A 27,092-nucleotide genomic window follows, 5' to 3' on the forward strand; every position below is an offset into this window, starting at 1 on the left:
AAGAATACTAAAAATGAAATAAAGCAACTTCTGTATAGAAAAAGTTGTATTTACAGTTTTATTTAGCAGAGTTAAAGAGCAAACAATTTTAACACTGTTGTTGAAAAGTGTTTTTACCCAAAGTTGCCAAGATCTAATAAGTTATTGAACAGAAACACCAAGTGTAAGGCAGAAATCCTGACCAGCCATTAGAGATCACCCTATCCCAAAGAGCAGAGCTGATAAAGGCGGTAGAAAATTTGGACTGATTGACTCAATTTCCAGAAATTAGACAGAGATGACAAAAATAGGGCTCCACTTTTGAATATATCTTTAACATCTGTGGATGAAGGAATTTCTAGAGCACACAAAATGTAAAGACAATTTCTGTTTTCAAGGGAACATTCAGTGCTTTGAATCCAAGAATACTATGTCCATATACAGTGGTCAGTACATGACTATGGCAACACACGGATGGTAAAGATCAAAAATAGGATTAGAACTTTTTCCATTCCACATCATCAGGAGGATTTACTTCTACCTTCCTTTTACCGACATCAGACCAGTTGGTGCTCAGAACTGTGCCGCCAGACTCCATCTGCAACACAAGAGAAAGCTTGTTTAGTTTGCTAGAGAACTCCAGTAATAAAAAAGCCACATTTCACAATAAGCTTCAAAGAGTAGTGATTACACAAGAATTCTGTGTCCATACAGAATGAAGTCTGACAAAGCCATCATCTTCAGCTCAACAGTACTGTTATCAGTACTGGACACAGCGAGATGCTACTTCATTAACAAGAAACTTCTGAAGGGTGAGTCATGTTCTTGCCTGTGATGACTACAAATTAAAGTAGATACAAGCAATCAAGAGGAATTTGATCCTTTCAAGCTCTGTACAAGCCAAACGCTCTGTTTCCTTTGATAACATTGATTGAAATGAAGAGACCAGGACAAAGCACAACCTCGGACTTAGTCACATTCATTAGTGTACAACACTGTAGCTTTCAATGAGAGTTGTTGTACCAATATCTCCAATAGAACCACAGGCATTCATTATAGGCCCAACTGACGGCTTGGCTTCCCAACTGATGCAAAGTTTAGTAAATTGTGCCAGTGTGCAAAAGTCACACATTTCTTCAGAAAAAGAGAATGAAGACTTACAAATGATTTGTTCATGGCACGTTTCACTTCATCTGTACCATCTGAATAGATTTGCTGAAATAGTTTATTTAATGCAGCATCTCCTTCTAACTTCTCATTCTTCTCCTCTTCTTTGATTTCAACTACCAGTTTGTCCCAGTTCCTTGTATAGTGAGAGGATGACGGATATAAGTGCTGGGTATCTGAAAACAGAAGTGTTAGTTAACTAAACGTTTTCTCACGACTTTTAGGGCGGCAGAGAACACAGACACATATGTATCTGATGAATCAGAGATGATAATGGAACATGAAAATGCAAATGGATTCCTCCTAAATGATATAAGCATCTCAGTAACAAAAATAAAGGAAACTAAGAAGCACAAAAGTTTATTTTTAAGTAAACAGTTACATAACTTAGTTACCTAACATGAAAAAAGCTGGACAACAGCAACATAGATAATTAAAGTCAAAATGAGGCTGACAGAAAAACCCAAACAGCCACCCAGAACCATAGGAAAAGTTGAACTAAATTTCAAAAAATATCTGAAATCAATAAAGCAGGAAATTCAAATTCTCCCAAAGACAGATTGTTAATCTGTCTTGAAAAACTCCAAAGTATTAGTTTCCATGAGATCATCATGGCTAGGCTTCGCGAACAAAGATTTGGGAAAGGCTCTATCCACGTTTGTTACAAACACACTGGTGGCTAATGAGGCCAATGCAAGATAGACACATCCGGTTGCAAAAGACACAGCAGAAAGACTCCTTAGGTGGTATATTCTGCAAGGCACGGTTCTTTCTGCGCTGTCTTTTCTCCTCGAGAGTGATCCTGCGTGCATTCTCAAAGGCTTTTCATTGCAGATATGAAGCTGTGATTTTATTAACAATACTTAGCATAAAACTATTAATAACTGCAAGTAACTCAATACAAATAAACCCTGTAATACTTAACAGTTCAGAGAACAAACCTGGTGTAAATTGTTTCAACTTAGGAGAATCTCCCTGGCCCTCCAGCTTCTCCCATCTTACAGCTTCTGGCTTCTTCATTTTTATCTCAACCTACAAAACACGAGACAAAGAACAACTTAATCCAGATGGCAAACAGTTCTGTCAAATAGCTCCAAAGTAGTTGGATCCTGCAGCTGTAAAAAAATACATATATTTGGTTTTAGAAAAAGAGCCTCTGATGTGAAGCCTGTATTGTAGCAAGATTTACCTCCCTAAGAAGATGAAGTTACTTGAGTTCAAGTCACACATTAACCAAGCTCTTATGTGGCTGCACAGCTCTTGTACCCTTTTGCTTACAACCAGTTAACTTTCTTTTATTTACTATTCACTTAATTTTTTTTGTAAACTATGGCATCCCAAAAGTAATGATCAATTCCAATATCTCTACGCTGCCAGGCACCAAGGTGATATTATCTTTCAAGCATCCCTTTCTTGCCAGTCAATTCTAATAATTAAACAGCAGTTTTGAAAGACTACAAAATCCAACTTTATCTAAGTTTACATTTCATTTACCAAAACATTTCATGTTTGATGTGTAGTACACAAACCAGAGAAACACCCTGAGACTATGCCGATCTTCCCACTGGAGAAATTCAGAAGCTGTGTTCATTTGGTTCAATGAACAAACACAGCTATGAAGAAAACTGTCTAGTATTCATTGACAAAACTGGCAATTAAAAATGGATATGGTTGCAATTACCATAGGAGAAATAAAATTATTCACAACTACATATAATCCCTTTAGACAACCATACTGAAATGTTTCTTTGTAATTAACCTTCTCCTTTGGTTACAGGGTTACGAAGTTGCAAAACAATGTCTGCAAAACAAGGACTGTCTAACGTCACTCCAATTCATTTAAGGAAATGTCACAAAGTTCATGTGATGCTATTAATTAACTGAAATTGCTTACTAAACTTCAGCAGTTCCTTATTTGTGAACAGCTCAGCAGAGGCAAGTTCTTAGTTCTATCCAAAGCCACTACAACCTGGGGATCCCTGCAGACCCAGGAACAAAGGCACCACTGTAAGAGCTAAGCTCAGATTCAAACAGCAAGCTCCTTGCACAGCATCATGCTGATCTGAAATTTTAACTTTATTTAATCCATTCTTCGAATCAATCACTGGTAAGCAACAATGAAATGAGCTCACTGAAGTTTCAAAGCTTCCATGTCTGCAATCATGCCGCATTTTAAGAATCAGAATATTCATTTATGATTGTTTCTTTTTTTTTTTGCCCCGGGGAAGCTACCGTTTCTCTACGCAAGCTTAAATACTTAATTTCCACAACTAACTTGTACTGAGAACAACAAAAAGTTTAAGACATGAGGTACGGAATGCCCTTCAAGGCAGGGGAGGGTTTCAGTAAATTTGTAAGTCCAACATCCCCATATGTTTGACTTCCCACTCCCTGAATCCGTTGGATTTTCAATGTTTTTAGCCACTTTACAAGTCACAAATTAAGTATCAGAGTATGTGTTTTTAAAATAAAGTTGTAGAACCAAAAATAACCAAATAAAATTAAAATATTGTGTTAGGTCTTGATGCCCAACCTACTGTCTCTAAAGAAGGGCTGTATTCCAGAGTTTGTTATCACAATCTGTAAGGATGCAGAGATTTCTGTTAAACTGTGCAGAAGAAGCATTCAAACTGTGCCAATAATTATTCTTCAATAAAACAAAAGAACTCAGCAAAGCTGCCTCCACTGGACTTTTTAAAAATCACTTTGGAAATTACAACCTAAAAGTTTAATTTTTAGCACCTACACTCATAAATTTAATGCTCTGCCATTAGCTTAAGGAAGCAAAAAGAAATTTGTATATCTACATATAAGACAATCACGTAGCTCCACAAGTGGCAGCACTGGCAGGGTTTCTTCCCCCAATGGATTTGGATCTCATGAGTCAAACATTTAAGTTAATTAGCTACTTACAAAGGCACTAATTAGTTACAAGCAAAAAGTGAGTATTAATTTAAAAGAACCTGTCTCTCCTCTGCTTATGTAAACTCTTCTCAACCTGAGGAAACCCTATTATCACTTGGGTTGTGTATTTAAGTTGAGGAGGCTCTAATTTTAACACTCTGATTATTAGCGCATCCCTGGCTGCGTTTAAAAAAAAGCAAATGCTTGATACTGAAATTCTCAGCCCTATACCTCTTCAGTTTCTCTGTTTCTTCTTTCACTATCTTCTCTTGCCCTTACACTTCAGGCTTTCCATAAGTATCTTTCGGTATCTCAAGTGCAGACTATTTCATCCACACCAAATATGACCTGTAATGCAACACAATGCTTGATGTAAGCTACTAAACATGGACTTTTTCTAGTCAGAATACAGTACACCTCAAAGAGCCCTTATAAAGACCTTTGGCTATTCCCCAGAGTACTGTGCCCATGCATAAAAAAAAAAGAAAATAAGAAAGAACTTTACTTTTGCTGCTGCAGTAATTCCCCTTTTCCTTTTTTAATCTGCTAGCTCTTCCACTTTCCTCTCTGAAACTGTTCCTAAGCCAATACCACATGACAAACATCCCTAAAGAAAAGCAAATGATACAAACTAATTCCCAGTGTAAAATGCAGATTTCTTAAATCTAAACCATTTCAACCCTACCAAGTTACAAGTATAGACAGCTGAAGGACTGAGACAGAACGTATTTGTGACATGATTAAACTTCTACCCCATCTATTCCATCCACTTCAATTGAAGTTACTCATTAGGCCAAGTGGCAGGCAGGAGCAAAACTAGGGAAATCATTAACTTCATACCATTATACAACCACATTTTCCAAAAATATAAAGCTATGAAACTCTGCTTCTGAAGGCATATATTTCTTCAACTTGAGAGCTTTATTTGATCCAAGGAAGAACAACTTTGCAAGTCCCAATTATGTGCACAAATGGCAATAAATACATTTTAATGAATGTTTTAAAACAGATACTAATAGCTATCACACAGAAAAGTAACACATCAGTACGGACATTTGTGTCATATCTAGCACACAAGTACTGTTAGCTTTTTCTCCCCTTTGAAAAAAATTCATTTGAGCAAGAGAAATACATCAACACTTTGCCAACTCCTTTGATTTAACATTTATATTTCATAAAACGTATGCCTGTGTGCCTTGTGCCAACTTTAGAATAAAATACAGAAAAATTTAACTGCAAATTAAATGCTTTGCATGCCACTTAAGGACAAGCCTAATTCCTCAACTTCTCCGTGTAGCTCATGCTGTGCAGCCAACTGACCATCCTGGTAGCCCTCCACTAGGACTTGCTCCACTGCACTAGTGCCCTTCTTGCAATGGGAAGCCTAAAACTGGACACAGTACTCCAAGTCCGTAAAAACTTCCAGTGCAGATATAATAAACTTTCTCTTTTAATTTTTAAGTCCCTTGTATTTGGGGTTCAAAGACAGCAAAGCAAAAAGGAAAAGAAACATGGAATTTTGAGAGCAATTCATGCACTACTTGTTTGAAGTACTGTCTTAAGAGAAACCTACCCCTCTGAGAAGAGGGTCAAATGGGGGATCTATTGTCTAGAAGAAATTCCACCCACAGGGAAGAGACATAGGTAAATTTCTACTCAGAGTTTTCTAGTCATAAAAGTATTCAATTTTTTAAAGCCTGTCAGAGATTTAGATACAGATGTTTGCAGCTTAATCCAAGTGCTAGCTATCAGAAAAGATGTCACAGAGTTACTCTCAAAAGCTATCGTGAACCATTCCATTGACAGTAAAAAAAACACAAAAACCCCTTACTTAACATGATTGGCGTAAAAGAGCATTTAATATATTTTAAAGAAATAATTTCTCCATTTATCTTTTGCTAAAGATCAACACAACACTAATTAGCCAACCTTAATTTTCTAGGTTTCTGCTAAAGTTTAAACCTCCAGTGAACTAGATTTCACTTGAACTCACATTCTGGGACAGACATTGTCCGTTTAACTCTGATACATTAAAAGGGAAAGAATTTTTATCTTCCTCCCTAAAAGGAGATTGTGGTGTACACTGATAAGCTGCAAGATTTTTTTTCTAATTTCTACTTTTTTTATATATTTTACAGTCCATGCTATGGGACTTGACAAATTTCTGTCAAGCTCTGATCAGATGGATGAAGGAAATCAGAACTGGCAAAGCCTAAGCAGCAGTTCAGTTGTTGATTTTGAGATCCATCAAAAATACCCTTTTCAATTCTGATGTTCTGCTATATCAAACACGTGAAAATAAGAATTCAGGGTTTCTAATCAACTACTTCATTATTTACTGAACTACTGACTGCCTTGGCCAAGTTGTAAATTTTAAATGTTTAGAGCTGTCCTTTTTTACGGTCATCTCATGAATTTTGCAGGACAAAATAGCACAGTCTTCTAAAAATGTATGACCTATTCAAACTTAGTGCTAAGAGCACATGCACTTACAGTTTTGGTATCCTAGTTATTAAAAAACCTTTTATATATCGCTTATAGTCTAAATTCCAAGATCTTTGGTCCATAACTTGAAACTAAACATATTAGGATGAAATGAACTCTACAGTGTTATTGCGCATAAATGATAATTAAGAAATTTATTCTATAGGGAGTATACTGCAACAGAAGGGATTTATCATGTGCCCTTCATTTTCTTTGCCAGGCATGTACTATAGAGCACCGAGGCAAAAAAGGTTTAAGTTTCCTCCTACTGGTAATATATTGCCAACATTTATTACACTTTTGAATTTCAGAGAAGAAGCAATACAGATCATTTAGGTATTCTAAAGCCATATGTCACTGCATCCCAGTGCATGTAAACCATCACTATCCCAATAGTTCTTAAATCCATCTTTTCTCAAGAAAGATAAAAACCCTTATGCATAGTTTTCTTTTATGCATTTAAATAAAGCATGGGCACTGACTTCTATGCTTTCAGTTCTCAGAGTATTAGGAAGTTTAAATTTGCCTCACATCCATCTGAATTCATACATAAGGAAAAAAAAAAATCAAAGTTATTTTGAGCCAAGTAAATATCATACCAATCATTGGGGAGGTTTTCTTATGGTCTGTCCAGGAAATTGCTCCAACTACACCTGCCTAAAAGATGCAAGATATTTCAGAAAAGTGCCTAACTCATATTAACTATCAGTTTACAACTTACAGAAAATGTGCAAGAATGGGAGATATGAATCTGCATGAAAGCCTCACAGAGAAAACAAATACACAAGAGCAACAAATGTATGCATTCAAGTGCCTGCAAACAATTTAATGAAAATATCCAAAACAAGAAACTATCTTTTAAGGATTGGACTGCAACAGTAAGAACCAACTTCAGTTAAAATAAATCTGTTCCTCTGCTTATCTATTTGTGTACGCTGGCCTCTGAATAGAGACTCTGATGACAGACCAGGAGCGTGTGAAATAGTTCCACTCTTTGTCTTTTTCTTTACATTCAGCAACTAGCATCAGTTCCAGTTAGCTTCACAGGATATTTCAGAGTTTGCAAAGCAAAATATTGGTCTGAGTTAAAAACCAACATTCCACTGATGCACACAACCATATTCTTGGCATGAAGCTGCTGAGTGTGCTTCCAGCTCAGACATCTCTATTAAGCAACAAATGTCAACTGTAAAAGAGGTTGAGGATTTCTAACACCTCCCCTGTTTGCAGCACAACTTTGATCTGTAATTAAAGGACAGTTCTAAGGTAAAGTAACCCCTTTTATGACTTTTTCAAATGGCTCTAAATTGCTGCAAGTCATTGCTTGCACAAAGCCCAAACCACTAAAAACTGAGAACTCATAGTAATTGACCCTAGACTATTTGTAGATGGGGAGAAATAGAGAAAGCACCAGCTCAAGTTTCCTTCAAGCTCATAAACACATGTGCTATAAGTACATACTCATCTTCACTCTCCCCTTCAAGTCTAAGGAGAAGAAAACCCCAGGCATCACCTAAAAGACATCAGAAGACCTGGGGAAACTGCTCATATTACACAAGTTTTCAAGAGAACATTGCAGAGTATTCCCCTGGAATCTAAAATACATGGACTGATAGACTGAACAGAAGAGGGAAAAGAAAGGGAACTTAGAAATCCTTACACTGTTTGCGCATTTCCACTTTTTTGACAAATTTTCTGGACAGACACAGATCAGCTAGTTTTGTCTTAAACATATTAGTTACTCATTTAAAGTTTTTATGCCTTTTTCCCTTTATGAAGGAAGAATGATGACAGTACGTATACTTTGCTACAGGATAACTGCACATACACAACTTCCAAAGAGCAAACTTGGTCCAGCCTTTATATTTTGGCTCCCTCTCCTGGAAAGAAGTAAAAAACCAAGTAGCACCACTAAAAGTAGCTTCCTCCTATTAAATGCTGAATGCAACGAGCAGTTTTCAGCATGGAAGTTTTTCTCCCACGTCACCCAACACCAGAACACAACTGAGGGTGACCACCAAAACACACAAAATCCTATCTATGGTATACAAAGCCATGCTACATACAAACACGAGGTCAGCTTCCATTTTTAAGACACAAATTTCAAATTTATATGCTGCTTTTTGGAGGAGCTGTTATTTTTTGCTTGATCAGATTACTATAGTCAGACAGATAAGGAGTACAACCAATAACATCAATTGATTTAGTTATGATCTATCTACTGTGCTGTTCATGTACAATGTGCTATGCAGATTGTACCAATACCCTCAAGAAAATGGCTCAATACAGTGGTATTCAGCATTTTCTCACACAAACAGTAACCTGAAGCTTTAGATCATCAGAATTATATTCTGAACAACACCAGGTAATTCTAAATAACTTGCAAACTAAATGTGAGCAGGAGCCATAATTATCTCAAAGCTGAACTGCCAGGTAGTGTTATCTATGGAACAGCAGATAAACTTTTGAATTAGGTAAAATAAAAATGGCCTCGAGTATGGCAGTAACACATACAGTCACTATTAGAGGCAGCCTGTATCATCTCTAAAACTGTTGACATTTGGAGAATATACAACACTAGAGAATCCATGAAGAAAGAGATTTAAGATTTTTTTCTCTTAAGTGGACTTCGCCCACATATTACGCTGTTCTTGAGTCGGCACCAAATATTTTTCCTCTTCTAACTCACAGCTTGAAGTCAAAGTCTGCAGATGATAAACACTAATTTACTTCTGCTCAAACAGAAATCATTCGAACAGCTCAAAACATCTATTTATGCTACCTCTGTACCACTTGCTAGTTCTGTTCTTTTCCAAACAGAATTTGTATCTCAGAGCGAGACACAGCATGGATTGATTGAAAGGTATAATTTTAATTTCACTGATGGAACAGAAACAATTCTTATGCAATCAACTGCATTTTTCACCACTGTCAACGCTCCCTGAAAGAACCAATCCCAGAGTCTTGAAGTTCTCTCTGCTCTTTGTAGTTACTTTAGAATTTGTAGTTCTGCAAATACAGTTCGGGCTATTTTCTCCTGAATTTGTATCTTTACCTTTATGCCTTTGCATTTGTCAAGTGATGATCAATTCCAAGCAGTATCAAGGAAGCCCTCTATTGCTTCTCTTAGTTCCAAAATACACAGGGTTGTTCTACTATCTGCCACTTCTGTTGTTTCATCTTTTACCCATTAAATTTATTAGTTTTACAAAGTTCATGGGAAACCCAAACTATCTACCACATAACCTGCTCATACATTCCACTGTTTCCTCATCTATTTACTGATATAATTGAAAAAAAAAAGGCCAGACTCTGTTGCCCAGTGAAGACTACATAATGCTAATAGCAACATGGCTCACACATTCAAAGCAGCAGCACAAAATAAAGCAGTGTGAACAAATGCAGTTATTCTTACCTGAAATTATTTAACCACAGGAATAGATCTGTTTCTATCCCATGAAAACTCAATGTCTTTAATAGTGTGTAGTAAAAAGTTCATATAATTGAGAAGATTATGAGATTATGTCTCTCTTTCAAAGTCCTTACAAAAGGACTTCATGTAAACACTACAAAAATAATTTGTGAAGGGTTTGAGATGTTCTAATCAATTAGATAGTTTATTCAAATAACTGCACATTTCCCATACTGCTCATAAGAACGAAGTACATACACAAAACCTAAGAAAAGAAATCTGCATTTCTATCATTTAAATACCAAGGCTGCACCATTCCTAAAGTGCTTAATATTTTTCAAAGTAAAATATTCTAAACCTGTAAAGAAGTCTTTGCATGCTTAACATAGACCTGGCTTTTAATTTTTTTTTCTTCAGCCAGACTCCATCTGGTGGTCGGAATAGGAACTAGCTGGGACATCATTTAAACTGTATTCCTTCACTATGCCTTCACGGATGGCCTTATACTACTCTTTTCTGCAAAAATAAGAACATGTTGAAGCACTGACTTCTGTAGTTAGATCACCCTCTGTGTTCCCTCTTATCCCATTTAGTCTCAAAAATATTCTCTCACAAATATTTAGGAACATTTGAAAAGTAAATGCAAAATATTTACAGTTCAGACACTGCCTGAACATAACTAACGCTTTCAGCCTACTTTTGGAACATCAACCTAAACCAGGCTCTAGACTACTAGAGATTATTTCAGAGATAAACCCAGGCTAGAGATGGCAGTGTAGAAAGACAAAGTGAATTTCACAGTGCTCAGCAGCATGTAGATGCTTCCTAAGAAAGTAACAGTAAACTTCAAGACAAAAGGAAAAGTGTAACACAAGCTGGGTAAGACCATAAGGCAAACAGGACCTCACAGCTACCCTTCTTGACAAGGTTCGTGCTCATTCCACTCAAATTTATATAAATACTAATGGACTGGCAGATTTTCTACATACTTTGAGAACTTCACTTACTCCCCACAGCGTAAGAGCGCACATGGTTCAATCGCACAACCTGCCTGGCTTCCTTAGTGCAAGGACTGAAAAAACAAGACCAACTTTCTGTGATAATCCTCTCATGCCATCTTCAAGTCCCTTGTCCCTGAAATGATGCAAGAATTATTATAGGTACCTTTCTGAGAAGGAAACAGGTAAAATGGAACACGAGTACATAAGAGAATTTCCATAAGCTCTGCAGAACCACTACTGAAACACAGGGGAAGAATCAACATCACATTCCAGCACCAGGGATTGAGGCTTGGGTCAGTGGATAAAGCACATATCTGCCTATCGGTTATGCCAAGAATAAATGCTATGCCAGACCACTGACTGTTTCTGATTTTTCTATACTGGTAATACAGAACAGGATGCTGAGACAGAAGCATTCCTTCATACCATGCAAGTTTCAAGTGTCTCCAAGCATGTACTATTTCCACCAACAGCATGGAATGCACTCTCTTGAAAAGCCATGAGCAGTTAATCTCATGGTTAACCTTTACCAGGAGGAAGTCATAAAAGCATAAAGAACTATTTCAATACTGAAATTTTCAAAGTCTGACTTTTATTTCTTGGGCACAAAAAGGTAACAATGGTTCACAAGGCAATACTGTCTCCTGAAAGTTTTGCAAAAAGGCATTCATACTTTCCTAATACCTCTATTTTAATCATGAAGATCACAGTCTTCTTTCTACAGCAACAAGTGAAAGAATCCTCAGCATAACTCCATCATTTGCACTTCAATAAGCACCGTCATATTACTATTTCTGATATTTGCACAAGTTTAGAAAGCCTCTCACCATCTGAAAGGCACCTTGAAGAAAGAAAAAGCATTCCTATATGAGAAGCAAGATATTATAACTATTGCAGAGAGATGGAGCAGAAACTATTTCAAAATCAGAACAGTCAAAGAGATAATTTACACTTTAAGAAGCTTACCTTTGTTGAAAGCACTTTAAATGTACTTTGCTCTGGCACTACAGAATGAAGAAGATCAAGCTTTAAGTTGAAGCTTTCGCCTGATGGAAGTCTCACTGATGCATTCACCTGTTAAAAGTTAAAAAAACATATCAGGTCATCTTTGGCAGCAGTTCCATTTTCAAGTAAAGGACTGTCATTTGGCACCAAGATTATCATCAAGTGATTAAATTAATAGAATTTCAGGTGATGTCATTAAATTACTGCATTATTTGACACGTTGTTTCTAAAATATACTAGAAAATGAACAGGAAATTTCACTTCTTGTCACAAGTATTTAAAACCCCTGTTACCCTGTCAGCTTGATTCGTGCTCTTTGGGGAAACAATTATTCAGCAAATGAAGTATCAATATGTTAATAGTGGAACATGAAAACAATCTGCAACTTCTCTTCTAATATATGTAAACTATATGGCAAGTGCTCACACAATTTTAACAACCTAAAGCAGATAATAACAACTAACTATTCCTAGCACTTCATGAAGTATCAACTTAGTTAAGAACCTAACTCTTCAATATTCTCAGCTAAATTAAACATGAACTTCATTGGTACAACATATGGTATTTCATTAAAGAGATTACTGCACTTCCTTAAAATACATATTTTGCTGCTATGAACAATTTTAGTGATGTCAAAAGCAAAAAAATCCCACTGACCAATGTTCATTCTTTTTCTATAATTGTCCTAAAGCAAGACAGTACTCATTTATACCTATTTTTAGAATACCTCATCTGTCTGTTGCTACTCCAGATGCATGTATACTCTAACATTTAAGTCCAGACCACTTTTTCCCCTATCCCCCCCAACACAGAGGCAGCTGAAAACCAGATGTTCCCTCTACAGCATGCACAGCACACTACTGCTTGTGTATCAGTCCTATGGACACTGCTGTGACACTGATCCAGGTTCACTTGACGGGGTACATGCACAAATACAGTTTAACTGTACACAAAACAAGCTCAGAGAGAAGACCATCCGTACCATACCATTCTTTTCATGCTACTACAGCACATAATGTTCACTGGTTTAAGTACTACATCTTAGGCAATTCAGGGATAAATATCAATAACCAATACAAATCACCTCTTTCTCTGAAAACTGCACACTGACGTCATCCTTCTGCGCATTCTTGACCATTATAGTCACAATTACTTGAGATTCTGTTTGGTACCAGTCATATCTGAAAAAAGAAAAAAAGGGAAAAACTGACTGCAAAGAGCTAAACAGATGAATAGCAAAACCTGCAGCAGTACCTCATGTAGGTTGTTAATGGGTGAGAGAAGACATATAAAGGAAGATTTCTTCCCCTTCCTCTGAAAAAGCAGTTGCAAAATTAACAAGATAACCAGTTAAAGAACAAATAACTTTTAAATCAAGCAGCATTATCAAAATTAGATCACTTTCTTAACCAATGTTTGGCTTCTATAAATTGAATACACTTTTTAGTTCAGGATCTTAAAAACATTACCTACACTAGGCACAATGGGACAGGCTTTGAATTAAGCTCAGCACGAGAATTAGAAACAGAAGCCAGAATGCTTATGCTACTGCCCTCTATCCAGTGAGGTTTAACTCTCCTGAAAGTACCATTCAGTCTGAACAAAAGTGATGACACTGAGAAAGACTTCACTTGGACTGCCACATTTTTAAAGTTACCCCCAAAAAATTTCTACAGTCATTATCTTGCTTCTCCAATCCCCAAGCCAAAGAGCAGTTATATGTCAATTATTTTAAATCTCATGGTAAAGCTGAAGTCAACTTACTTGATCTTTGGTGGCAGAGGTTGCTGCTGCATATTCTACTTGAAGCATATTCAGTTGGAAAGAAAGGTACATCAGTGTAAGTGAAAATATACCATGAAGTACTTTTCTAAGACACAAATAATTTTCATATCAACTGCTCCCCTTTTCTTGATTTCAACTGCTCCCCTTGTCTTGATTTTTGTATGACCATTAACTTACAGGTGAAGCTCTTCACTGTTCTCCTAGCCATTTATGCCAGATTAAAAAAGTTGACATATTTAATGTAAATTGAAATCTGTAACTCAGAATATATTGGTCAGTCATTTTATAAATAGTTAAGTTCATCTTTAACTCCCTTCTTCCTGGATAAGATGTATACCTGAAAAACATACAGTGACTAGGCTGTTAATCTATAAATCATGAAGGAAACCTGAAATAGGTCTAAAAGCTCAAGGTCCAACCTTTAAACATAAAAACCTTTTAACTCTGAGATTTGTCATTACATACAATCACCATGTTTTCTGTACACTTTCTCCACCCTATTCTTAAAATATAAAAAATATAACTAACTATTAAAGAGGGAGAAGAACACCCAATGCAAATTGCCTTTCTTTTTTTGTCTCAAGAAAAAACAAAAGGAGAGGTCAATGTTAACATTTCTTATGAATACTTCCAATAAAGAAATCCCCGAAAGCTGAGCACATTATAGCAGAAGAAAAGCCTGCACAAACCACTTGCAAGCTTTGAGAAAAATAAAGTTAGTTTCTAACAATCCCAATCAAGTTAGTACCAACACCATGAGCTGGTTAATTTGTAAATTAGGCCTCAGACGGAAAGCCAGAAAGTTAAAATTTAACTCAATAAACATACAGTAATTGCCAGATTTGTATGCCATTCCTAAGGGTTTTCAGGGTTCACATTTTGCAGCCTGGGTCTCAAATAAAAGCACTCATGTTTAGAAGAAAAATTAAATATTTAGAATTGCATACAATAAAAAAAGATTATTTTTAATGCCTGGAAAACCACTGAAGCACAAAAGTATGCTTTAGCTTAACAAAGAAATCGAGATAATAAACATATTAAGGAAACATCTTACCAAATCTGTCTGTGATGCTGCAGAAAGAAGAGAGTTGCACTTTCAGAAAGAGATATATTGAATTTACGAGGCATAATCTTATTGTAGCTTTCTTCAGTTACTCCAGACATCCTGCCTTTACTCCAGTCACAACAGTAGAAGACTTAAAAACGTGTCAGTTCTACCTCTAGTACTGTGCTTTTATGACACTCTACTTTTTAGCCAGACTTCAATCAGCAACTTGTGTAAAGGAACAACTCTAACATAAAGCATGTTCTGGTTAACTGAATGAACAAAATTTCCATTACTTTTCCTCGCTTACCAGAAGCCAATACAGACCTCTTTTAATCAAAGCAACATCACAGCAAACACGAGTTTTAAAAAAAAAAAAAAAATCACTTTCTGGGAGTCTGCACTAGGCTTATCATCCATCCATCTATAGGGCGAGCACAAAGTTCTCATCAAATTTCTATGTCATCCTAGGCAAACTTCACTGAATGAGATGAAAATTTGGCAGAGAAATTCACTTGTATGACCTAAAATATATATTGTAATACTTGCATCTAAACTATAGCTCAGTAGCCCCTCTTCTAAATATTTTTTCCTAAAAATTTAAATTTAAAATTTTTAAAATTTAAAAATTTAAACTTCAGATTAAATGGTTGAAAAGAAACAAACTTTCTCTTTGCTTGTTTATAACGCATGCTGCCAAAAAGAGAGAAAGATCAAAAAAAAGGAATATTAAGCTGTAACGAAAAAAATCAGAGTTGTTGTTTTGTTGGTGGTTTGGTTTTGTTTTGCTAGTGTATCAGAGAATTAAGAAAATGGCTCAAAAAAGACAAGACAGTGAATATTCAGGATAACGCCCTTGAGAGGGCAGAGAAAGCTGTCACCCAAGATAACTCCTTACAAGTAAGACCGTGCATGCCAATCACTTAACTAATTTCTCCAAATAAAATTAAACTTGGCAAAAATATCTCACAAAGCAGAAATTTGTTCATTCCTATGCAACACAAAAGGGTTCTGCTTTATTTGGTTTTTAGTGAACAGGTTGACATGAACTTGTTTTACTGTCCTGTTCTCCAGTGCGCACCACAAAGAGAAGGGAAAGTCACAACAGGCAGAGGAAAAAACTACATTGGTCACTCTGTTCTATCTCATTAAAATCCACAGTTTAAGCACCATGGATAAGTTGTCAGGGGTGTCTGTCTGAAAGATGGTATGAAAGGAAACTATGCTAACAGTGACTACCACAGATAAGACACCAAATTTCCACCTCTTTCCAACTTTATATTCTGTAAGACTTGAAAATTTATTTTGATGTTGGTTTTTAGACAGCAAGCTGACACACGCTTCTACAGTTAAAATTAGTTTGCAGTTGTGTATGAAGGTAAGTTAAAATTAATTATGATTGTCTGAACTCCAAATAGGTACTCCCCTGTCACAGCTAATTATTACACTAAAAACCTAATATTAATGTTCCTCTAAATCTGAAGTACACAAGTGCTCTGAGTGGGATTTTTTTAAAAAAACATTATTTTAAGTAAGAGGAAACTGGTGAATCTTTGAAAAACATGACACAGCTTCAAAGCACAGGGCAAATCAAATCCCTTATGAAGTAAATGTGTTTTTTCTTACCGTTTAATGTTTCTTCACATCTTTTAATCCAAATAGTAAAGGTATCATCTACATCTAGAAGAGATCAAACACAGTAATGTTAAAACTCTTCAAGCACTCCATGTACTGCATGAAGAAAAGTTCTTCTCAATTGCCAACTAGAACAAATCCATCCCAAACTTGCACCAAATTGCATCAATTTACTAAAAAAAGTAGTATTTCCTATTATCTTCTTGTAACCTCTGCCACTTCAGTGACAGAGTTTAAATAAAGTATTTTTGCACAGCTCCACTATTTAATTATATTTAATTAAATCCAAATTAATTTGTAGGACACTAGATTTTGTCTAAATAACTGACCCACATATGCTGTTGCTTTCCAGCCTGTTCAACCCTCTGTAACTGCTTAGAAAGCAAGAAGTACAGTTTTTACACATTTTTCCATTTTTCTTCAAACTATTTTTTCAAACAGTCACACACTTCCTCTCTAGAGAAATGTCAGAAGAGATAGTCTGCTCTGGGGACAACCCAAAGTTCCGCTAGTTTTCACAAACACCAAGTATTTTCTCCAGATGGTTTCATACAAACAAACACAAATAAAGTTTCAGAAAGTTTTAAGAAATACACAGGTGCCAATTCTACCCTATGAATCAAAATCCCAGAAGCTTAGGAAGACCTTGCTATTCTAGGAAGCAAGCTCCCCAGACAGAAATGAATTCAATGGAAAGCAGCTAAAAAGGTGGCAGTGTAACAACAGAGCAACCATCTTACTTCATCAAAATTCCTAGAAAAATCTTTCACAGTCAAGAAAGTAAAAAAGTGGCAACATTACTGACCAACTACTAAGAACAGCTTAACTCCCTCTCTTTTTACAACACAGAGAATTCACACTGAGGGATTTCACACTGCAACTATCCAGCAAAGGACTTGAAGAAGGTCAACAAAAGAGTTCCCAACAAACACGGATGTAACACCAAATCTGACTCCACCGCATTTATGAGAAGTATGCACCCCAACTCCTTCAAATATAAAAATGTACATAAATTTTGAGATGCACCTGAGGTCATAAAATTGCTACTCCACTCACTCCTCAAGCCATTTCCTCTTCCCTTTTCTTCTGCCATCCCACCAGACATCTTAGAAGTTTTTTTACTAAAAGAGTGGTGAAACACTGAAGCAGGTTGCCCAAAGAGACTGTGAAATCTTCAGTCTTGGAGATACTTGGAAAACAATGGTAGATGGACCCAAGCAAACACATGCAAGTTCCAAGTTAATACTGCTTTTGGCCAGAGCATGGAATTCTATGAGCTCCAGAGCTCCCCTGTAACCTAAATTGATCAATATTTTCAAAATTTAGCACTCATAACTTTAAAAGACTTCCAAGTTTTGCAGTGGGGAGCAAAGCTTATTAATCAAAAGCGAAATTAAGTAGGTTCAGGAGCCTAAGCAAAGAGAAACCTAGTCAAGTTTCCACTGGTCTGGCCTCTTTCAGCAGCAGGTGAGGAATTCTCTTTTTAACTACGGCCTAAGATCACTATGTGACACAAACTTAAAAAGAAAAGTCCACCATATCTTCCCTGTTTTCTGAAGAGGATCCTACTCACCAGTCACTGCCTCTTCCCCTGCATCCTGGCACATTTTATAATTTGACGCAAATGAATTTTTTTTCTTTATAAACGCATTATCCTCCCAAAGAACTTACCAGTAATTTCTATTAATAATTCTAGCTCAGAAAACCTAATTGCATCTTCACTTATTAAAAATCTACTAATTCTTAGAAAACAAGAAAAGTACCTACTAAGAAGTTTCTTTAAAAAGTTGACCCATTCCACCTTTACTAAATTCACAGGGTGGTCACAGCAAAAGAAAAAAAAAAAAAAAAAAACAAAACCCAGAGAATTTGAGTATAATTGTCCTAAATCCACACAACATATTAAGGAGCAACAGATTACACTCCTTCTATCTAAGGCAGTATGAACTCCAAAAATCCACATGCATCTAGTTGCATAATTGAGGGAAAGGAATATTGCTTTCTAATGTTATTTTATAAAATAAAGAAACATTGCACATTCCACCACTCATCATATCAGGTCCTATTTCAGTATCCCTGTATGTGGGTAATGGGAAGCTTGTTGTGATACTCTGGGCTTGTCAGTCCTACACAAGTAGAAAGCTCTTTATTGTTAGCATTCCAGACTAAGATTTAAAACAGTCCCTACATCAGCAAGAAACAGAAATGTCTACCAGTGTACTTCTGCCCCTTGTGTGGCAAAGAAACCAGATTTGCCAGCTAAGAATTCCCCAACACAGCAATTCTTCCCAAGGCAGTAACAGCTAAAGTCTTCTCTCTTTATCAACTGCTTAGCAATATGTGGTAAATTTTCCCTCTGTCCTTTGTTCATTCTGCACTAGCTGGAAGTTAATTCTGTTGCCAAAATGTCTAAGGTCACAACTGTTTTCACCTGGCATCCATCAAACATTCCACAAAGGCAAATTCTGTTGCTGACAAACTTGCCAGCAAATTAGGCAGTATATGGAAGAGAATCAACTAAGTCTGTAATTTTAAAAAGGCCTTCAGAAGACTCCTCATCTCACAGAATTTTGTAATGAGATACAGGAAGCACAGCAGAAACTATCTTTGGATGTGAAAGCAATCAGGAACTGATAAGAAGCTTCAAAAACATTTCAACCGAGGAAGCAGCAAAAGAATGGCAAAATAAATGAAAACAGGTAGAGGTCAAGCAATTTAACACAGCAAAATATTGTGCTGTATTTCAGAGATTCTGGATTAGCCAAGAGGATCTTGGTATTCACTGACTTATCAGGTAAAAAGACACCTGCAGTTCTGTGTGCTGTTGTGCCCTATAACATAAGTAGGATGTGAGGTTATCTATGCACATAAAAAACTTAAATTCATATTGGTTGCCTAGGGTGAGGCAAGACTATGAAAAAATAAAGAGTAGTCATTCAACAAAATCCACCAGTGATGAGTTCCGAGGTGTATGAAAAGTTACCTACCAAGTAAGGAAAGCTACGTCAGTCACTGGAAGGAATAACTTCCTTCATGGAAAGATACTAAATAGAGAACTTGACTGCAAAGACAAACTTGTCTCTCTACTGAACAAACTAGCGGAGACTACCTAGTTATCCACACTACCAAAACAGAAAGAACTTAATGAAATTTCTTATTTCTAACTCCTATTTCAGAGCAGCCTAAACTGACAGCTAAGACTTGCTGCAATTCCACCACATTCCCTTTCCACCACCACTCCCACTGCCCCAACAATGCTCTGCCACTTCACTTCTGCTGGCACTTAGACCCTTTATTGGGCCATTTCAACACATTTATCCAGGGGGAAAATACTTCAAAAATAGTAGGTTTCAGCAGACTTATGCATTGAAAGAGGCTAAGCATGCATAAATAGTAGGGAGAATGATCATTTGGCATCAAGCACAAATTAACTTACACTTCCATGAAACTCCACTTTTAAATCAGAGGATCAAGATCTCTTATATGGGAGAGGCAAAGTAATTAACTTTTTGCTAAGCCTTCATGTCCCAGCCACTATTACAGATCAGACAACACATCAGAAGATCTGAGACCATGACAAGGCTTATCAGATTAGTGCTTCACTCTGTGTAACCTTTCAAGGTGCCTTTTTTTTTTTACCATTTCCTCTTGCTGTTTGGAAGAGAATGAACGGAATGAGGGTTTTATTTACAGTGGGGGATAGGAAGAAAGAGAAGAGAGCCATGACCATCTTGCAATTGCTTTATTTTGTGCTTTCCCATGTCTTCTACCAAAGCTTTCTGTTTTGACCTATTCCTTTCCTGCTTATAAAGTCAGGTTTTAAAAAAAGCTCTAATTGTTCCCAAACTAAAAAGGGCCCAAGTCCAGCTGGGGAGCAAACACTTTAAGAAAAAAAAGAGATATAATCAATATGCTTCTGTAATTAAGAGGTACGTAATGTGAGGTAAAAATCCATTTTGCCAGTTTGAGCAGCCACCAAGTTACACACTCTTTCTAAAGACTGTTATATAAAATTGTTTAAGAAATTTCAGGTATATATAAGGAGCCTGCTCTGTTCAGAAGCTTTACTATGACACTTAATATTACACCATTGCCAGCATTTTTTTGCAAGACCTCCAAGAAGTAGGAAAACACTCCCCATTTTATAAAGAAAGAAAGAAATCATACACTAATTGCTAAGAACTTTGATACACATCTTTAAACAGTTTAACACTTTAATGCAGTGACAGCATAAATGTTCCCAAAGGTCAGATATCTAAAGTCAGGCATCTAATTCATTAGCCTTTAAAAAAGAAAATCCTTACTCTTCACTTTAATCTAATACATTACCCATTTTTTTCTCATAAGCAAAGGAGTACTGGACACACAAAAAATTTTAATACTTACTGTCCAACCTCTGTCCCTCTCTGAAAGACTCTAAAGCAGATGCATAGTTTTTCATATGATATTCACCTAACCTGACAAGAATAAAGAAAAACATAAGAAAACGGTAATTACTTTTCAGTCTAATACACGTTCTATATATGGCGTGCTGTACTGGTTAAAATGACACATGTAAGAATTTAAATCAGGTGTGGTTTTGAAATGGTGAGGGTGTTCAGATAGCCACCTCAAACTAAATGGCTTTGCATAACCACTGCTTTATTACAGATGGGCTGCAAGCGGTAGGGCAGTAAATTTATTCATTCACAGTGTTGCAAAAAGCTTGTACAGAACCATAATCCAAACAGTAGTATTGACCTACAGATTATCACAATATTCACAAAGTACAAAAAATTATACATACCCTTTTCTAAGGAACGCTACAGCATTATTTGGGTTGAGTTCTAGGCTCTTCTTTGCATCTGCAACTGCATCTGTTGAAAGTCAGTTTAATGTTGAGAAATATAATAATAATGTTATAAAAAGCAGCAAATTGTCAGTCTTTTAGCAGTGAATTTTTTTCAGGTTGTACTATGTTAGCTTTCTTGGATTGTACACAAATCACACCATTTGAATTAAATCTAGTCACAACTGCTATGGATGAACCCTTCATGCAGTTGCAGAGCTCTTATGTAAGACGTAGCATGACTTTCATTTAGTGAAATCCTCTACTTAGATCCAGACTGTGAATCTGTTTGTTTGGTTTTTACTGGAAAGAAAAAACAAAGCAAATCTTATTCAGCTAATCTTTTTACGAGGTATTATTCACTTATCACTTTCCTACCATGACAGGATTCATTCTCTACCAAGAACATAACGATGGAAGACACTTAGAACACAAATCTTGAAAACTGCCTAAAAAGTCTACTTAAAAAAAGCTGCCAAGATAATAGTAGGCTGAAATCAAACAGAAAGCTGGGACCCTGGAGTACCCAATTAATTGAAAGTTTTGCTGAAACAAATCAAAGAAAACTACAAAATTATGTACTGTAAAAGCATCATATTAAGTTACAGATAACACTTTCTTTCATTACTGTATTTGGCTTCAGATTGAAGACATCTTCTGTAAAGAATGTGTTATAATACACTTGGTAAGAGGATTCTTAGTGTTGTCTGAAGATGTTACCAGCATATTTCTGTAGAAGAATATGAGCATAAGCTCGTTGACAGTAACATTCAGCATCATCTGGATTCTTTTCCAAAGCTGTTGTCAGTTCCTGTAAACACACATGGCAATAAAAAATTAAGTGGTACCTCAGAAGTCCCCATAAAAACAACACCAAACTCTGTCAACTACAAGACATTTCAGATGATAACATCCTAACTGGCATTTGTTTACCTGTTGCTTAGTTCTCAGCCACAAAGCTTAAACATCAGAGCTTGAAGTACAAGCAACCTGCCAATTATATCAAATTCAAGCAGCCTGTTTCTTATTGAGAAGGAAACAGGACTTTCAAATGCTTTAAACGTGAAATCTCACACAGAGATGACCCTTTGTATTCCAAAGACCTTCCTACAATTCTCAGCAGGTCCGCTGGATTTGAGAGAGCAGTGCAGTATTAGGAATTTGGAAGTCAATACACTATGTCAAAACACTTGTGCGGGGATAACACGCTCAAAGCACTGTAACAATGAAATACCACATAACATATTATTGAGCATAAGAGATTGTTTCAAACGCTGAGCATAAAAGCAGGAGAACAAAAGACTGGGGGAGCACAGGCCTCAGAGGATATATTGTTGCACAAGGGAAATAAGCATAAAGTAGTCCCTTGCTAGGAGAAATCACTGGATACATGAATTGAAACAATTATACTTTGTTCTCTATGAGAAAAGTTCATGACTTTTGCACATAGAGTAACATCACAGTGACAGCACACACCTGGAAAGACCACCTCCAATTCTCTCCTTATTGCTCAGAGAAGTTCTTCCTCTTTGCTAGAAGACAGTAAGTCTTCCAAAGCCACTACAGTACATTGCTACAGTACAGTTACTTTGTTTGCTAAGTTGACTTCTACTCAGACTTCTACTTGGAATCTAGCAAGCATGAATGTAGCTAAGATACAAGATTTAAACCTCCATAAATATTCATACAGCACAGCTGCCAAAACTCTGTCCCACCAAGCCAGAGAAAAAAGAAGAGAAGGACGACTTGCCTTAGTTCTAGTTCTTAGATCAGTACTTTTTTCTGTTTAACAGATGTCACATAAACCGTTCATGCCAACTAGGAGCTAAGTAGCCAGAACAGCTTCTTTTAGCCCTAGCATGAGTTCTTACCAGTGTTAAGATACACAAACCTATATATAGATGCAGCACATAAATCTAAATCCTTGGGGCGGAGGGGGTCTCTGAAGAAAGTGGCAGGCAGAAGACAATTGTAACTGATGCCCTCCTAAGATTTAAAGTCATTCAACAGCAGTTGTCATTACAGAAATACTCATGGCTATAGCTATTTCACATGGGAGGGACATGAGGAAACTCACATATTAAAATTAGTTCATATTATGCTGAGAGGTGAAGCACTTTTGACACTCAAAACCAAGCAGGGTCTGAGTCTGACACTGAACATTGCAGGCACATTCACAGGCAGAGTAGCTTCTATGACAGATCACCTCTCCCTCCAAACATTATTCCCTGTGGTTTTTGTTGATGACAGAAGCATTGATTAGAGCCAGCAACACATGAATGGATTCTCCTACTGAACTAGACACAGAAAAGCAAAGCAAACCAAAGCCAACAGTGTGAAACTAGTCTCTTCGTTGGCTTTTTATCAGTAAGTCACCTCATCTCACTCAGACACATGCACAGAATAACTAACTCCTATAACCTATTTGAGAAGCCAAATAATACTTGACTAGCACCAGAAAGTCCAGATTATGGACATCAGCAACAAGCTCAGACTTTGTCCTCACACTCAAGTATGTGTTTTCTGCATATTCTGACTCTAAAGGCCCCTTACTATGTCACCAAATTGCAAACCTATTTCTAAACACATTGGGAACTTTCAAGTCCCTTCATGCTAAATGATAAAGAGTTTATGTGAATTAAAAGATTCTTTCTGACTCCACACAGCAATCTACTTTTTCAACTTACAATGAAAAAAAAGTCATTGATGAGTTCAAAGCTTTATCATTCAGACAGTATTTAAAAAAGGATGATGATCCTCCACTTGCATCAGATCCAGGTGCAGAAAACCAAGGGATGCTCTCCAGGAACTAAAGGAATCAAAAATCCTAGAGACAGTGCAGGCCAACTGGACACAAGTCTAGCAAGGTAGGGAAGCATTACACAGCAGCACTTATACAGAATCGTCTCCCAGATTAGAAATATTAAGGACATGAATTAGAAGACCTCACCTAAGACCATGCAAGCATGGCATACCACCTGTAGATCCAAGCTTGTAAGTCAGCAAAATGCTACACTGAACTATGGGCTTAACCATCTCAGAGACTACCAAGCACCACCTGCCTACTCAATTCAGGAGTTTTAAAAAAGGCACTGGAATTTTAGAAGACACTGGTATAAAAATTTTAGAAGACACTGACAGATATTAAATAATGCCTACACAATGTGTTACATAATGTTCTGAAGCACTGAATGTACAAAGAACTGAAAAGCAAAACAACTATGTTAATACAGGAAACAATACAAATGCATATTCTGTCAATATTCTTTAATACTTCTGATGACCTTTTGGTGTCAGGGATTTTTGATTTGCTTGTTTTGGTGGGTGTTTTTCACCACACCATATAAAACTTTTTTTTTTTTTTTTTAGGTCTTGAATTAGTTTTATTTTCCATATATATTTGGTGATTTCAAGCCCAGTTTTTTAGATGTAATTTATCTTTTGAAAAACTTTTAGAAGTTACAGGATAAACTCCAAAGAACTGAAAAGTTTAGCATACCATTTTCTTTGTGGAAAGATAATTCAGTATCATCTTAGAGTCCTATTACCTACTCTATTCAAGCAAAACTAACCATTTACATCCTCTCCCCTTCCAAGCACTTAAATAGACATATTTGTCCACCCTCCAGTTCTGTCTTCCCATTAACCATCTGCTTTAAGTAAAAATAACCCTAGAAAGCACATTAAAACATGTTAACAGGCAAAATCATAGAACAGGTCAGCTTGTAAGGGATCTCAAAGGACCATCTCATCTAACCCTTCAGGGGAAAGGCAGCCTAGAGAAGGATATCCAGCAGCCTGTCCATTGGTGTGTCGAAAACCTCCAGTGATGTGGACTCCATCACGTTCGTTGGGAGGCTGTTCTGGTGAGTGATCGTTCTCACAGTAAAAAAATTATTTTTTTATGCCGAGATGAAATGAAAATCAGTCCTGGTCCCCGCTAAACGTAGGGAAATTTTAAAATAGACCAGGGCACAATAAAAACTAAGACAGAATACATTTCTCCAAAAAGCTTGGGGCTTTTTAAACCACAAATCACAATTGATGTAGTTATGTGAGCTACCACCTACCTACACGAAAGAGAAAGTTGGTTTGTCTTGCTTTCCCCCCCGCCTCCTTCTCTGCCACAGAGGTACCGTGACAGGACGGCGCTGGGCACCCCCGCAGCCAGATCTCCCCTGAGCCAGGCTCTCAGGGAGCCCCCCCGGCCCGGCCCGGCCCGGCCCGGCCCGGCCCGGCCCTCACCTGCGCCGCCGCCCCCGGGTCCCGGTCGACGTCCCGGTCCGAGAACCTGCCAAGGAAACACAACGCCGTGAGCGGGCTCGGCGGGGCCGCGGGGGAGGCCGGGTGGGGCGGGGTGAGCGCTCACCGCCGAGGGGCCGCTCCCGACCCCGCTCCCGCCTCCTCCTCCTCCATTGCCGCCCCCGGGAAACTTCTGGAGCCGCCGCGGCGCCCTCGTCGCACAGAACCGCCAAGGCCGCGCCGCGCGGGGGCTGCCGGGACGGGAGGAGGAAGCGGCCCCGCAGCCCCGCCCGGAGCACCGCCCCCGCCCGGACACGGAGCGACGGGAGCGCCGGGAGGAGAGGCCTCTCCCACAGCCCTTGCCGCCCGCCCCTTCCTGCCCTGCCGGCGCTCGGCGGCTCCTTCCTTGCGGGAGCGATCACGGGGTCGCAGAACATGCTGCGTGGGAAAGGACCCGCAAGGATCATCGAACCCAACTCCTGGCCCTGCACAGGACCATCCCCATGAGTCACACCATGTGCCTGAGAGTATCATCCAAACGCTTCTTGAACTCTTGTCAGGCTTGGTGCTGTGACCACTTCCCTGGGGAGGCTGTTCCAGCACCCAGTCACCCTCTGCGTGAAGAACCTTTTTCTAATATCCAACCTAAACATCCCCTGACACAGCTTCAGGCCATTCCCTCGGTTCTGTCACTGGTCACCACAGAGATCAATGTCTGCCCCTCCTCTTTTATGCTGAGCCCCTCAAGACAAATCTTGCAATTTATTTTTTTTTAGTTGTTAATTGTAGCTGGTCCAGTTATGATTAAGCAGTTGCATTGTGAGCATAATATGCTTGTCTAATCTTTTGTTTTAAAGGAAAAGCGAAGACAATTTCAAGGGGAATGGACTGTCTGGACAAGAGCCCCCAGGAGTCCAGTCAGCAGGGCTGGGCAGTAACTGGGGGAAAGGCCATTCCGGCAGTGGGAGATCACAACCACTGACCCATTGAGCACCTGCTTGAAACGGATCCCAGACTCAAATGGGGGGAAGAACTGTGCCTGTGGACTGATTAGCATGAGAAGCAAGAGATCACAGAATCAAGTAGGTGGGAAAAGACCTCTGAGATCAGAATGTCAACTAGACCATGGCACTGAATGCCACATCCAGTCTTTCCTTAAACACCTCCAGGGATGGCGACTCCATCACCTCCCCTGGCAGCCTATTCCAATATCTAATCACCCTTTCTGCAAAGAAACTCTTCCTGATGTCCAACCTAAACCTCTCCTGGCACAGCTTAAATACAACTAGCAACAGAAGTTAAGAGTACTAATTAATGAAAAAGTTGCATAATCTGTAACCAATGAATGCTGATACCTTTGTTTGTTAAAATTTGTAATTAGTATGAAGTTTTGATAAGCAGAGAGCCAGCTTCTTGTGGGTTACCATCTACCTCCCTGCTTTGCATAAACCAGAATAAAAACCAGAAATACCTTGCCTCAGAGTGTGAGCTGATGCTGCACACTGGGTATCCAGCCCACCTTCAGGACAATAGGAGTGTGTCTGGATGGTGGACAGGGCTTCCCAAAAGCAGCCTGAGGCCTCCATCCTCCTTCTCCCCCAGCTC

The 27,092-nt window shown here is 37.9% G+C and overlaps 1 protein-coding gene across 1 annotated transcript; it reads right to left on the reverse strand.

The window, feature by feature from the left end:
* Positions 1-33: 33 nt before the first annotated feature.
* SUGT1 (SGT1 homolog, MIS12 kinetochore complex assembly cochaperone) lies at positions 34-25,700 on the reverse strand. The gene is made up of 13 exons (XM_017827833.1): positions 25,615-25,700; positions 25,491-25,536; positions 21,966-22,056; positions 21,204-21,273; positions 20,804-20,874; positions 16,409-16,462; positions 14,792-14,808; positions 13,717-13,751; positions 13,037-13,133; positions 11,914-12,021; positions 2,088-2,178; positions 1,141-1,322; positions 34-577 (listed from the first exon to the last, which is right to left on the reverse strand). The coding sequence occupies exons 1-13, from the start codon at positions 25,659-25,661 to the stop codon at positions 476-478; spliced, it is 1,011 nt and encodes a 336-aa protein (XP_017683322.1). The 5' UTR covers positions 25,662-25,700; the 3' UTR covers positions 34-475.
* Positions 25,701-27,092: the final 1,392 nt, after the last annotated feature.

This window comes from Lepidothrix coronata, unplaced genomic scaffold (genome assembly GCF_001604755.1).
Source record: "Lepidothrix coronata isolate B3197 unplaced genomic scaffold, Lepidothrix_coronata-1.0 Scaffold143, whole genome shotgun sequence".
NCBI lineage: Eukaryota > Metazoa > Chordata > Aves > Passeriformes > Pipridae > Lepidothrix > Lepidothrix coronata.